The sequence below is a fragment of the Prenolepis imparis genome, unplaced genomic scaffold (assembly GCF_030444845.1).
Source record: "Prenolepis imparis isolate NDT839.2.m4 unplaced genomic scaffold, iyPreImpa1.0 SCAF_370, whole genome shotgun sequence".
Taxonomy (NCBI): domain Eukaryota; kingdom Metazoa; phylum Arthropoda; class Insecta; order Hymenoptera; family Formicidae; genus Prenolepis; species Prenolepis imparis.
Window position 1 is genome coordinate 1 of NW_028141528.1, and position 15,652 is coordinate 15,652.

General features: G+C 39.2%; 2 protein-coding genes across 2 annotated transcripts; both read left to right on the forward strand.

Moving 5' to 3' along the window:
• Positions 1–51: 51 nt before the first annotated feature.
• On the forward strand, positions 52–1,446 carry LOC145948399 (uncharacterized; the record flags this gene model as incomplete). The annotated part of the gene is made up of 4 exons (XM_083058090.1): positions 52–521; positions 566–638; positions 974–1,354; positions 1,441–1,446. Coding segments are annotated over 4 exons (930 nt in total), but the record flags the coding sequence as incomplete, so codon positions are not given.
• Positions 1,447–14,186: 12,740 nt separating this feature from the next.
• LOC145948398 (uncharacterized) lies at positions 14,187–14,801 on the forward strand. Its single transcript, XM_083058089.1, has one exon. It carries the CDS (start codon positions 14,187–14,189, stop codon positions 14,799–14,801), a length of 615 nt encoding a protein of 204 aa, XP_082914215.1.
• Positions 14,802–15,652: the final 851 nt, after the last annotated feature.

Consider the following 15,652-nt stretch of genomic DNA (forward strand, 5'->3'; position numbering starts at 1 on the left):
ACAGGGGGTTATAGGAGTGTGAATATGCAATCGCGTAAGGCGCTACAATAGCTGCTGTGGATTGAGCGTGAACTCGGTCATCACATTATTCATGCAGGACGAAGCCGGGAATATCGTCTGCCCGATGGCACTCGCGTTGACGGTTATTATGAGTCAGTGGAAAACGCTACTACCATACATCACGTGTTCCAGTTTCACGGATGTTACTGGCATGGGTGTCCGCGCTGTTTTCAAATTAATCGCGATAAATCGCTTTCGTTGGATCGCGTTGATACAATCGATTTACGATACGAACACACCATCGCAACGACATTTCGTCTTCGAAGACGGAAATACAGGGTGACGGAGAAATGGAAGTGTGATTTTGATCGCGAAGTGCGGGAAAATGACGAAATGCGGGGATATTTACAACAACATCCAGCGGTAGAAAACGAACCGCTCGATCCTCGTCAGGCCTTCTACGGTGGACGCACGGGAAATATTGTAACCCGATATGAGATTACAGAGAGCGAGAAAATACAGTACGTGGATGTGTGTTCATTGTATCCGTATGTATTAAAAACAGGCGTCTTCCCGATTGGACATCCAACAGTATACGTTGGCGAGGAATGCGTAACAATAATTGGAACGGCACCGGGGTATAATTTCGAGTCACTTGAAGGAATCATACGTTGTAAAATACTCCCTCCGCAAGATCTCTTTCATCCTGTATTACCGTATCGGGTACAGGGTAAATTGTTATTCGCGTTATGCCGCACTTGTAGCGAGACATTTTCGCACACCGAGTGCACTCATATTCCTTCCGAGCGCGAATTCGAGGGTACATGGATATCGTGCGAACTACAAAAAGCATATTGAAAAAGGATATTTTGTAACAAGGGTTAGCGAGATATGGCAGTACAATGTCACTCGGTACGATCCTTCTATACGTCAAGGGGGTTTATTTACCGGTTATATAAATACATTTTTACAGTTAAAACAGGAGGCTAGTGGATGGCCGAGCGAATGCGTGGATGAAGATGCTAAAGAGCGTTATCTTCGTGAGTACGAGGAGAGAGAAGGTATCGTTCTTGAAAAGCACAACATCGCACAAAACTCCGGTCTACGCTCGGTCGCGAAACTATGCTTAAACTCTTTCTGGGGAAAATTCGGGCAACGTTCGAATTTACCAAAGACGGAAATTGTTAACACGCAACAACGTTTGATTAATTTACTCGTGAGCCCTCAGTACGAAATAACTGATATATTACCGGTAAACGATGAAGTGATATATGTATCGACTCGATTACGCGAGGAGGCGATCCCACCATTGCATCTTACAAATGTTGTAATAGCAGCTTACACAACGGCTCAAGTGAGATTAAAATTGTATGAATACTTAGTAAAATTAGATAGGCGCGTTTTGTATTATGATACTGATTCTTGTATATATGTAAGCAGCGCTGATCCACACGAGTACGAACCACCCACGGGTAATTTTTTAGGCGATATGACTAACGAACTTGAAAACTATGGGCTCGCTAGTTATATAGAGTCGTTTGTGTCCGGCTGTCCAAAATTTTACGCGTATGTGGTTCGCACATCAGATGGTCAGATGCACGAAGTTTGCAAAGTAAAGGGTATAACCCTAAACTTTGAAAATTCTCGTTTAATTAATTTTAATAGTATTAGGGAATTATTAATACAAAGAGAAAGTGTGCAGCAGGAAAGAGAGTTAGGAGAAAACGAGGAAAAAGAAATAACTCCGGAAACGTCAATAAATCTGCGATTCAGAGCCATTCGGCGTACAGCGTTTCACGAAATAATAACTCGTGACGAAACAAAAATATGTGCGCCTGTGCTATTAAAACGTAGATTTATTAACAATCGTTGTTCCCTCCCCTATGGATATTTAACTGTTTAAAAACGCAATATAATAATTCCACACGATCGCTTCTCTCTTCCACCTTCGCGCGTTTTTCGATTTATACAGCAAAATGTAGATATAATAAAATTGATAAGTTATTGTAAAATTGTCTTGTAAAAATAATATAAATTTTTGAAAAGTAAAGGATATATTATAGTGCAGAATAGGATAGAATATAAATTATGGATATATCTTAATTAGAAAAAAATATTTGTAATAACAGAAAAATTTTAATTATATTTAATAAGTGAAAAATTGTAAAATAAAAATGTGAAGTAAAACTTTTAATTTTATTATTAGGATTTTAAACGTACAAAGTATTTTTTACAATGTAAGAAGATTAAATAAAATTTTTTCTTAAAATTTGTTTCATTAGAGATTATTTTATCCTTTTTCCTGAAAAACCTTCTTTCCCCGAAAAATTTTCTTAATATAAATTTTACTATTGTTAGATAAAATCGAGCAAAATAAATGTAACCAATAAGGAGAAAAGTAAATAAAATGTAAAATTAAAACATTTATGACTTTATAATTTATTTTTTAAACTAAGTAAATTTTTTTCCGTGAAATAAAGTCTAATAATAAAAGTTTCACAAAAGTTCTTTTCATCAAAAAATTATTTACCTCTTCTCGAAAACCTACTTGACTAAAAAAAAAATATTTTTCTTTTAAAAAAAATTACGTTTTTAGTAAAAATCAAAGTACGAATTTTCTTCTCGCGAGATTCTCTCACAAATAACACTACCCAACTGATACTCACCGATTTGAATGAAACTTAACATACTTATTAAACACCGAAAAATATTAAATACGTGTTTTTTTGTTTCGGCTAAACACGCTTTTTAGGGGTAGAAAGCACCCCTCAACCCCTGGAGGTGGAAACAGTTATGGCTAATTATTTCTGAAACGATACATTTTCTGAAAAAAGTGCTTAGGACCAAAATTGTAGAGTTCAAAGTGATGCACTTGATGGCGACCTTGAAGTCGACCTTGAGGTCGATTTTCAAGGTCATTTGAAAATCATTTCATGTTTTTCAAAGGGAGTAGTTTACTTTTCATCCCGAGAATCGATAGAGCGTAAAATTTTACATTCAGAACGTTGGTGATTTGTAAATAAAACAAGCCTCTGCAATTTAAAATTGTTCATTGATCCAACCAATTAAGGCAAGATCAGTCAATAATTCGATCAATAAAGGAATTAAAAGTTAATTATTCATTCAAATAAGGCAAGATGTGATCGAGATCCAGCCAGTGAAGGCAAGATGTGAGCGAAATCCAGCCAGTAAAGGCAAGATATGGTCGAGATCCAGCCAGTGAAGGCAAGATGTGAGCGAAATCCAGCCAGTAAAGGCAAGATATGGTCGAGATCCAGCCAGTGAAGGCAAGATGTGAGCGAAATCCAGCCAGTAAAGACAAGATATGGTCGAGATCCAGCCAGTGAAGGCAAGATTTCATAATTTCTTTTCATAGTCTATGAGTATAAATTCCATGATAATTGGCATTATTCTTTATATTCATGGCAATAATGAGGAATAGCTTTATCTTCTATCGCAAAAAAATGCTCCATACACAGAGAGTTAGTACACCACGCACATTTTATTACTGCAATGTTATTGCAGATTTTGCAGACTGTACCGCAATTCTTTAAACAGAAATCAACAGGCATTTCTGGTTTTTCTTCAATATATCCACTTTTCCACCAGGCATATTTAATCATGTTATGGAATCGGGGTGATGAGAATTGATTGTGGATTAATGATTGAATTTTGAGAATGTTATTCCTCAAATGTAGGTTAATATCATAGTTGTATAAGAGAATTAAGTCCGAAAATTGTTTCAGGAAGTTTTTCCACGGTCTGAATACGTAGACATCCAATGGTTGAGTGAAGCCAGTTGTTCCCGCAGGAATTGTAAGGATTTTTACTTCTTTATTACCCTTGTCTATATTTTCAAATTTCTTTTCTGTTTGTCCTGACCAAGAGTCCAAACACAAAATAGACTTCTTGCCAGCATTAGGCAAGAAGACATCTTCAAACCATTTAATAACAATGTCGGATGTCAATTTTCCAGATTTTGTGGCAAAAACGAGGATATTATCTGCTTTGTACATTGACTTCTGTATTATCGGTTCGAAACGGCCACTTGTTTCTTGCAGAACTATTAATAAGGGGGATTTCAAGATACCATCGGCAGATATTAAAGGTTGTATTGTGTAACTGTGAGTCAAGGAATTCAAAGATTGAGCAAGACACTCCACTTTCAAAGAACCCTTTGAGGCTAATGTACGACCAGCATGTGTTTCCAAATTGAACCCTGATTGATCTGAATTGTAAACGTTTGCTGTTCCTAGCAAGCCTATCTCTAGTTTAACTTGACTCACATAATTGGAAGATTGTTCCAATAGTTCTGCTTTATTTAAAATATGCGCTTGTGTCACGAATTTATTTATTTTTCTTGAAACAATACCATGTTGTATTTTAAAGTTGTGTATCCATTTTGATGAAGCCGTAAATAATTGAGAAGGCAAATGAACTACCTCTCTTGCTTTCAAGGTCCATCTCTTTAGATCTTAATCGTGAATGAGTAGATTTCGATCAGATGCACTGTTAAATTGTTCTAGAACGTATTGAGAGATATATAACAATTTATCAGTCCTTGACCCACCCTCAGCAACTTGTGCTTCCCATCGGTACAATTGTGTTACATTTATAACTTTCTTAAATCGGTTTTTAACTGATTCTATATTCCTTCTTTTCTTTTGTCCAGATCGCCAAAATTCAACTACTCTCTTCTTATATTCAATGTTTACAATTTCTCTGAATTTTGTATCGTCTTGCATAACTTCCGAAACATCTTCTGGATTGTCTTCAACTAAAACAGCATCAGGAATCACACTAGCATCAGTACAGTTCAAAGTATCATAAGTCTCTTTAAATATATCAAAATTGATAGCGTCTTTTATCAAATCTGCAAGTTGAGAAGCGAATGATCTTTCTTCATCTGTTATTCTCGATTCTATATTGTACACTGGGTCCTCGAAAGTGAGGCATAATAACTTTAAAATATTTTTTGGGTTTAATGACATTATGAAATTTTACAGATTAACAATGCTTTAATAATATTATAACAGAGATTCAAAGTAAATTCATAGAAAGCAGAGTTTATGATTGTAAGCCTAAATGAAATTAACACAAAAAATAGTCGTGGGAACAAATGATGGAAAAGTACTTGTAGTAAATACTTTCCGAAAGAATTTTGAAAACATTCACGAGAAACAGCAGTCGTAAGAACAATTGACGTAAAACTATAAACAATGAACACTCGCCCAAGTACAGATGTGAAAATGATAATTGAAGGTATATTCGAACGAAATTCACGAGCAAGATAGCTCATAGCAAATAAGTGATCAAGAAGTAATTTTGGAAAATGCTTGCTCAACGATTCCCAGTCGGGAAAATAATAATTGATCATATGTCCGAATGAAATCCTAATACAAAATAAAGAGTAAAAGATATTGTGGATAACTCCAGAGTAGTAATAAAAATTTTAAAAAATTTGAAAATTTCTAATATAGCATAAAGGTAATGTTTAACTTATAATTAGAGTGACATTTTATGTTTTCTTATCTTTACTTCTATTCTAAAGTTACTTACAAAACTTTTTTCTCCTTATTTTTTCTATAAATTTGCGCCTATTTTCCCATTACGTCAGGTTTTTCTTTTTTTAGGAAAATAACGCAACAAATCAATTCTGAAGACAGATTTAGAGTCAACGCATAAAATTACTGATTATAGATACAGGATGTGGTCAAAGTCCGGCAACGGCTAATTATTTCCAGATTTAATTGATCTTGAAAATCGACCTCAAGGTCGACTTCAAGGTCGCCATCAAGTGCATCACTTTAAACTCTACAACTTTGGTCCTAAGCACTTTTTTCAGAAAATGTATCGTTTCAGAAATAATTAGCCATAACTGTTTCCACCTTCAGGGGTTGAGGGGTGCTTTCTACCCCTAAAAAGCGTGTTTAGCCGAAACAAAAAAACACGTATTTAATATTTTTCGGTGTTTAATAAGTATGTTAAGTTTCATTCAAATCGGTGAGTATCAGTTGGGTAGTGTTACTTGTCAGTCACGTACGTAGCCTATCATCGTTGTTAGCGCTGGAGATACACGCTGTCGCGAGCATTCTACGAATACGCTAATTAGCAGCGTACCGCGACACGCATCGGCTCATCAGCTGGCACCGCGAGACGCATCGGCTCGTCAGCTGGCACGATGCGCATGAGATCGCTAGCGCGAGCATGCGGCCGCCGCGGTGGGGCCTCTGCGGGACGCTAATAAGCTTATTTCCGACTCGAGATATACAGGGTGTCCCAGAACTGGCGAAGAAGTTTTTAATGACAGATTCTTCATGAAATTCTAAGTCGAAAAGTTCTTTACAAAAATGTGATCCAATGAATAGAATTTGAATGGTGAGGCATTGAAGTTGACGTATGGGAGCGCATGAAATTCGCGCGGTCAGGAGCGTAACGGCCAAGCTCGGCACGGGTACAACTTATAACTCGTGTATCGCGCCGATGCGTGTTTATCGTTACTCTATAATATTCTGTTATTAATAATATGAATTAATTATTCTCATTAATAATAATATTTATCTTTATCAATTAATAATTTTGTGTACTTGACCTACTGATTGAATATCCTTAAACTATGGGATATGCGAGATATTGATTAGACTAACTTAACAAATGACAAATTTAAAATAAATTAATAAATAACAAATTAATCTGTTAATATATTTAATAATTTTATCAATTAATTAATTAATTACTCAAATAACTTTTCAGTTGCACAATTTTAGCGTAATGGTAACACGCGGGAAAAGACAACAAAAAAAGACGTCGACGACGTCAAAAAATTCATCCGACAACGCGATAAAGATTGCCAGACGTTTCATCGGCGAGAGAAACGCCTGTCTTTTAAAAACTCTATGTTATCTGAAAAAAAATCAAAGATCATCGTTCTTACGTTCTGCCGACAATAATCTCATTAAGTGCATTCAAGAGTGTATTTATAATACGCTTGAGGGTAACGTAGAGCTCAAGAATCACGAAAAGACGCGATTAGCCAAGCATAAATCTATTCTTCGGCGCATCGCTCTAAAACGCGACAACTGGAAAACTAAGAGAAATCTACTAGTACAGCGCGGTGGGTTTTTACCCTATCTTATCGCTCCTTTGCTCGGCGCTTTATTATCCCGGTTTATCGGTGAGTGAAAAAAAGCTTGCAAATATTACATCCGGGGTTCGAAAAGAATAAAACAGACCCGTTTGTTCGCTGTACGGAATAATGGAAAGAGCAAAAAAAATGGTGCTGATTTCTACGGAAAATCTCGAAAGAATGCGACAAATGCAGCATCAACAGCTACAACCGGAAATAACAAAAACTACAATAACCCTGGATAACTCGCCGAAGAAAAAAAATACGATATCTGACGGGGAAAACGATAATAATAATAACACCGTACGGACTCCAGGAACCCCCTTATCGCGACTCGACGCGGAAATGTGGCATATTCTTAACCTCGCGACTCCTCTAGATGAAGGCGAAAGATGGAAATTGTATAAAGAAGTACTTCAGCGTTATCTTCACTTTGTTCGAGAAGCGAAAAAACGCTTACGCAATGACTCGCGCGAGGATACACGTGGTAACGTCGACGACACAAGTAATGTTGACAGCGACGGAGGCGAAGGCGATCAAAATAAAGATATCGATTTGCCCGTTGATGACGACCTTATGGAAATACAATCTCATAGAAATACTTCAATCAGCAGTGATGGTACCGTTAGCGAGAGTAGTTTCGGGAAGAAACGCGCTCAATCTGCGGAAAAGATCAAAGAAATACTCAGCAGTGTGCCACAAACTTATCGTTTTAAAGCAAACGCGTTATTGAAATTTTTGCTAAATATTCAGTCATCGAAGATTAGCTGGGATAGACGCGGACTCGTGACTATAGACGGTGATGTTGTAGCGGGGTCGAATATTAGCGATCTTATAAACGACGCGGTACGTGAGAGAAAAACGGTGAAAGCTATCGGGAGAATTCAGTTTGCTCAATTACTGCAAGACATAGGTACTCCCTCCAGTCTTATAGGGAATCGCGATTTATTGACTACGATTACTCGTAGATCTCTGCGTATTAAAAAAACCCTGCCACGTGGAAGCTCCACCCCGAAAACTTCACTGTCGCGTTCAAAGTCATACGGTCGGGAGTTAAACGAAACCGAAGGAGACACGGTGTTTTTATCCGCCACTGACGACAGCGACGATAATAAAACATTAGTGCCGGATACTTCGCCTAAGAAAAAGAAAGGTATATTCCATTGGAGCTCACTCAAATAATGGAACTCGAAAAATTGTATTACGTTCCCTCGCACTATGCCGGCTATTCCGCGACGGAGAATTTATCTCGAGCTGCTAAACCAAATTTTACCCGTACCGATGTCATTGAATGGCTTAAATCGCAAGATGCGTATACGCTGCATCGACCAGTACGTCGAAAATTTCCACGTTTACATTATAATGTAACAAATATCGACGATTTATGGGAGGCAGATTTGATCGATCTTCGTAATCTCAAGAGCTATAATGACGGATATTCTTATTTATTGATAATTATCGATGTCCTTAGTAAATTCGTTTGGGTAGAACCATTACGCGACAAAACAGCTACCTATGTGACAAAAGCCTTTCAACGTGTACTTTTGAGAAACAAAAAACATCAACCTGTTTACCTGCAGACGGATAAAGGTAAAGAATTTATAGCCCAGCCTGTACAGAAATTTTTAAAAGAAAAAGACATTCGTTTTCGCGTAGCCCGTAATCCCGATGTTAAAGCAGCTGTAGTGGAGCGATTTAATAGAACGCTCAAGGAACGGATGTGGCGATATTTTACACATAAAAATACGTGACGCTACATCGATGTTTTACAGTATATCGTTCGCGCTTACAACCATACTCGTCATACATCTATTAAAATGCAACCCGCAGTCGTTACGCGGGAAAATGCTCGTATCGCGTGTGAAAATATAAATCGTCGATGGAAGGACAACAAAGAGAAGATGAAAAAGAATTGCGACGCTAAGCAGAAGGCTAAATATAACGTGGGCGAACTCGTGCGTGTCAGTAGGGCAAAAGTAGTGTTTGAGAAAGGATACGAGGCAAAGTGGAGCGAAGAAATATTTCGAATTCACCGCGTTCTCGAATGGAGGAAACCCCTCGTATACGAACTAAGCGATTTAACAGGCGAGGATATAGACGGAATTTTTTACGAACAAGAATTAACTCCGGTCAATAAAGATTTACAAGAGGAAGAATTTATCATCGATCGAGTAATAAAGAGCAGAGGACGCGGTAACAATAAACAAATATTAGTTAGTTGGCAAGGTTATCCCTCTAAATTCGACTCTTGGATTCCCGCATCGAGTTTAAGATCTTTGAGTCAAAATGAGGGGAGAAGAATTTTACATGATTCTTCCGAGCAATAGTAGCATGCGTTACTTTCCGGAAAATACAACCTCGTGTTTCACCACCGAATTACCCCAGCGTATAGAATTACACGGACGTTGGGAAGTGGCGCTCACTGAGATTCAGTTTCCGTGTAGTTTTTTACATATACAGGATAATGAAGGATTAATCAGATTCATCGATATTAACGAATGCGATAAGACGGGTAAGGCTATGAAATCTCAGGTACCCGTGGGTATTTACTTAAGTATGCGCGATATTATCGAGAATGTGAATTATGCCGCTAAATCTGTCGATTCGCATATCGTTTGGCATTTCGTCAACTTCATGGGAGGTAAAGTTTTCATGAAACTTGACTGCGAAGAAAAAAATTGTAGTATGACGCATTATGTAAATTTTTCCGACAAACTTCGCCGCATACTCGGCTTTGATATTCACATCAAGCGTAGAGACCTTGTTCAACTCGATAGTGAGCCCGCTGTACCAACTCCGTTGCCCACGTGGTTTTATAATGAAATCGGTATCAAAATGCACAATAACAACGAACAGCTCGTTAAAATCGAAAGTAGTTCCGTTATACCCGACGTTTTACCAACATGGATTTATGATGAAGAGATGCATTCACTGCTATTTTACGAGCTCAGGGACTCGCGTATGTTAATAGGTGACGAACCAGGTAGTTTCACGAGGTATTCCCGACAAGCTCTTTGCCTATTGCGACATTTGCGAACCTTATATTACCGGCGATGTACAATCTCCCCTTCTTCGAATAGTCGCGCTCGACTCGCGAAATGATTACGCGTTCGCATCAACTCAAATAAGACATTTCTCACCCGCTCAATACATCACGCTGCGTCAAACGTGTTTCCGTACGATCGAAATAGATATAAGAGATCAGCTGGGTCGAAGTATATTCGAATTCGGGACTCTGATGGTGACATTGCACTTTAGACGTATCGATTAGATATCATAAGAATACTCGGCGTATATGACGGATAAAACGGCAAAGGGTAAAGAAAAGAAAAGAAAATTTGTTCGTTCTTTCTCTGTTGATGGATTATTATTCGACGTATTACGACGAATTACAGAACGGAGGAGCTCGCGGTGGTAGAATTCCACGAGTTTTCGCCGGATCGCCCTATCAACGAGGGCACGGTATCGGGAGTTTTCTCGGAGGCTTATTCAGACGCGTGCTGCCTTATCTAGGTGTTGCTGCGAGGGCTGTGGGTAAAGAAGCTTTACGCGCGGGCGTTAATGTAATCGATGATGTAGAAAACAATACACCGTTCAAGGTAGCGGCCAAACATCGTTTTAAAGAATCGCGTAACAATCTCAAAAGACAGGCTAAAGAAAAAATAACTAGCCTCATGAAAGGTTCGGGATATAAATCGGATGCGAAAATAGACGTAGCTCATTTCCCCTTTGCCGGGCTTGACACGCGCATCGTTAAACGTCGTCGCTCGAATAAGAAAAGTTTATCGAAAATCAAGGCAAAAAAGAAGACGAAATCTTCGAAGAATAAGAGGAAGAAAACCCGTACGAGGGTAAAAAGACTCAACACAACTGCGAAACGACGTAAAATTGGCAAAAAACGTACCGTATCAGATATATTTTCTTAAACAACGCAATTTTAATTCACGCACATTTAACCACGACGAAACAATTGTCAGTGAAGTATGTCTTTTCTTCACACGCACTCGAACGAGTGTTTAAAGAGCGAACTTGATCTCTTTTCTTTACCGCCTACACAGACTAGTATCGAGAGCTCACAATGGATTCATTACAAACCCGTGAGCTCTCTCTCGGACAATTCACCGATAGAATTCGTCGTCCCTGGTCACGGAGAAGAATATCTAGATCTCACGCATACCCTGCTGAGTTTTCGCGTGCGCGTGAAATCGGGCGACGATTCAACGGCTCCAGGAACAACCGGCGCAGCCGCAGAGACCGTCGTAGGACCCGTAAATCATTTACTTCTGTTACGTCCGCGCGGAGTCGCGGGGTATAATTCGCGGAATATATTTTCACGAACAACGTACTCGGACTATTGCGCAAGACAACGTCGCTTTTCGGAGATTTACTTCCGGGGATTGCCCGCGACGGAGGCTATCCGAATTTGGAAAAAGAAATCGCTCCTTTGTTTTTTTTTATGACTGAACCATTTTTTCTATCAGACCCGAGTTTCACTTTTATGACTGACCCTTTTTTTCTATCATGACCCGAGTTTCACTTTTATGACTCTGTAGCTACGTACTATTTTAGTTTGGTTTGCCCGTTGAAGAAGTCATTCATTTACAGTTAAAGTAGAACGTTATTGTTACTTTTAAGTGAAACCGAAGGATCATAAGTTGACGAGAGATATTTCTTTTACTTACTTTTTAGTCGAGCTTGTAGTTGGTGGGTGACAGTTCCACGATATTTTGGAGTGGCTTCTCGTATTGCTCGTGCAAGGCTTCAGCTCTGCGTTGGAGGTACCCGGATTTGCGGGGGTCGTTTTCTGGGATGTCGACTGGCGGGGACTCAGGTTTTTCGATGTCGATTTGCGATAATTTCGCGGGCCACTCTCTTAGTAGCACGTGTTTGGTGAATAATGCCTCGTATTCAGGATCGTTGTAATAATCTGTGCCAATAATAGCTGAATATTCGTTTGGTTTTGCCGGGTGATAATAACGCGCGACTATTCGACGAAGCTGATTCTTCCTTCCTGCACGGCGTGTCTTAGGCATTATAAATCATATAGAACATTCTGGAGACTGCGTTACTTTCACAATAAGTCGACGTGCGGCGGTCCTCACTGTCGGTTATTGTTTCGGTATATAACTGTGAGCGGGTTGTCCTCTCGAAACAGTCACTACAGGTTCCAGAATTTAATAGAAGAAATGAATTGTTTAGCAACGATGAGCGGTTCGTCCTCTCTAAATCGCAGCCTAGAATTCAATAAGTAATACGACACGTGCACGCTGGAGAAACAACTGAATTTAGAGATTTTGAGAATAAATATAAGATGTAGAACTAGAAACGCGTGAGGTTAAAGATGAGGTTGTATTTTCAAATAAATATTAGAATTGTTAATATAAAACACACAATTTATTTAAAGTTAACACTAGACGCACTTAATACAAGAAATCAAATCTTAGAGTTAGAGCTTATTATTAGATTTAGAGTTAGAATTTGAACTAGGATTTAGAGATAGAGAGCGTTCGGAGTAGAACTGCTCTGGTTGGAGTCGCGATTAGAACTGACTAAGTTTGGGACTGATCTGAGGTCCTTCGTTTCGGCGGCTCGGCGTTGCGGCGGCCCATGGTGGGGGACGCTTGCCGTAGTGGGAACGCTCGCCGTGGTGGGAAAGTTCCTAGGCGCTACGCAGCGCCACGTTTAGGCACTAGGCGGAGTTAAGCATCATGGCCGTCGCTGGCGCGCTTTTCAAACAGCGCTAGGGGACTTAGAATTATTTGTATGAGAAACATAAGAAAATGAAAAATGTTTAGCGGCCGGACGTGACACTTCATTCCATCTTCAATCAGATCGACGTGTATTTCAATCAAAAGCTCGTGTCGCCTCCAAACAACGCTTACGCGTACCGCGCGTACATCGAGGCATTGTTAAATTATTCCTCTTCCGCAAAAACTTCCCATCTAACCTCGTGTCTATGGGACGCGGACACAGCGGGTCGCATGGACGAATCGCTGGAATCGAAAGGCAATACCGCTCTCGTGAGACGCGCCCATTACATTCGCAACAGGCGAGCGATAGATCTTATAGGACATCTGCATTGCGACGTTTTCAATCAAGACAAATTCTTAATTAACGGCGTGGAAGTAAGATTAAGACTCATCCGCTCGAAAGATTCATTTTGTCTCATGGAAAGCAACAACATGTCGAAAATACATATTCTCGATGCCAGTTTGCTAGTGAGAAGAGCGAAGCTAAGTGCCGGAGTGTTACTCGCACATGCTAGAATGCTGAGTAAAGTTACGGCTAAATATCCGCTTACGAGAGTCGAGATTAAAACATTTACGATTCACAGTGGTGTTGTGGGGGAATCATTAGATAACGTAATACTCGGACAACTGCCGAAACGAATAATAGTCGGTTTCGTTAATAACAAAGCATTTAATGGAGATAGAAAATTAAATCCGTTTAATTTTAAAAATTACAGCATAAATTTCTTCTCTCTGTACGTCGACGGTACACAAATTCCTAGTAGACCGTTACAGCCGATTTTCTCACCGGAAGAACCGCTTTACGTCGATGCTTATCAAACCCTCTTTTCGGGAACGGGCATCCATTTCTTAAACGAGGGAAATTCTATAAGTAGAGATGATTATTCCAAGGGATACACTCTTTTTGCTTTTGATCTCACACCAGATTTGTCCGCTAATTGCGCCGCTCATTGGAATCTCGTGAGACACAGTAGTTTACGATTAGAGGTACGTTTCGAAAAGGCGCTCACCGAGACAATTAACTGTATTGTTTACGCAGAATTTGATAATGTAATAGAAATCGACTCGTCTCGTCAAGTCATTGTCGATTTTTCCGGTTAAATTTTTTATCACGGTATGCCTCTCGTTGCAACATATTCGATTAAAAATTTTTACGTATTTTTCTTATCCCCACCCTCCTCCACTTTCATTCACCGATGCATTTCACGAAAAAAAAACTTGTAACGAAAAGAAATATCAGTTTCCTTCGGGACGGTTCGTGAAAAGCTTAAACCTCGCCAACAAAAACGTATAAGTTTTTTCTTCGCAATATGGATATAGTCATCGACATACAAGGCTTCCGCGATGCGAGCGAGAAGTTTCTTCCCAAGGAAGTCGCGGTTGTTGCGATTAACGCGTCGATCGTCGACCACTGGATTATGATGCCTCCGCATCCGTTCACTGAATTACCCGAAAAAGTAAGACGACAAAACTGCTGGCTCACACGAAATTATCATGGGTTCGAATGGTTCGACGGCGAGACTAATCCAAAATATTTTACATTGCATTTACGTGAAATTATAAGACACACGCGTCACATTTACGTTAGAGGCAGTGAAAAAGCTCACTACTTACGAAATCTACTTTCCAGAGAGATATATAATTTGGAAGGTATCTCTCCAGCATTCAAAAATGTAATGTTAGAGGAAGAGTGCGGACAATATTGTGCTCATCACGGAATTCGAAAAATCTTTCATTGTGCGTTACATAACGCTTACAAATTAAAACGTTGGCTACTCGAACAAAATAATAGCGGCAGCAGCGATACTCTCAGCGTAAGTCAACCCGATACTTGTAGTTCCCCCGAAAATTATCAATTGAGTGACAGCGACGACGTCAGCTACGTAAAGCGTGAAAACCAGCTGCGACAAGGATTATTCTACTAGCAACGTAAATGGCAATCCCGTTCTAATTCATAATATTAAAGCTCAAACGGATAATGTATTAGAGATAAAAAAATTGTCGAGAGCCGAGCAGGCGATTGAAAAAGAAGAAGATAAAGAAGAAAGACTTACGAAGCTCAAATCGACGAGCGAAAACGTTACTGCGGGAGAAATAAAAACCGAAGTTATTCAAATAATACCAGGATCCACGCGTTCGTCTTTGTACCAAAAAAATGAACTCTTGCGAAATTCTACGAGCATTGCGCCATATCGATGTCAGGCATGTGGGTGTCTGTCCCGCAGACAGAGTTCCGAGGGTATGGACGAGGTCGACGGCTATCGTCGCTAATACAGACGAACATAATCGACCTGGAGAACATTGGGTCGCCTTTTTCCTCGATAAACACGGAACAGGCACCTACTTCGACAGCTATGGAATACCACCCCTGGAGCCCGGATTTCTCCTTCAGCGAAACTCCATCATCCACCGATGGAACACTCGACAACTACAAGGATTTTTTTCACAAACTTGTGGACAATATAGTTGTGTATTTCTATATTATATGTCTGTCGGTTACGATCTTAATCAGTTTCTTACTCTTTTTACCGAAAATTGCGAACACAACGACCAATTAGTCGTACATTTATTTCGCAAAATTTTTCTTCGTTGAAGTAAGAAACGTTTTAACGTAGTTGCTAGCTGATATCATATGTAATTCAGTAATTTCAATAAAATACTTTTATGTATCGTTTTAAACATTATGTATTTGTAATATCAATTTATATGAAGAAATTAGTAATAATAAATGTGTGTGAAACTTTTTTACTTGTATTTTTTGTTATTTTTCTCACAT

Excerpts from the sequence above, each read along its gene's own strand:
- LOC145948398 (XM_083058089.1), top strand. The coding sequence starts at position 14,187 with ATGGATATAGTCATCGACATACAAGGCTTCCGCGATGCGAGCGAGAAG.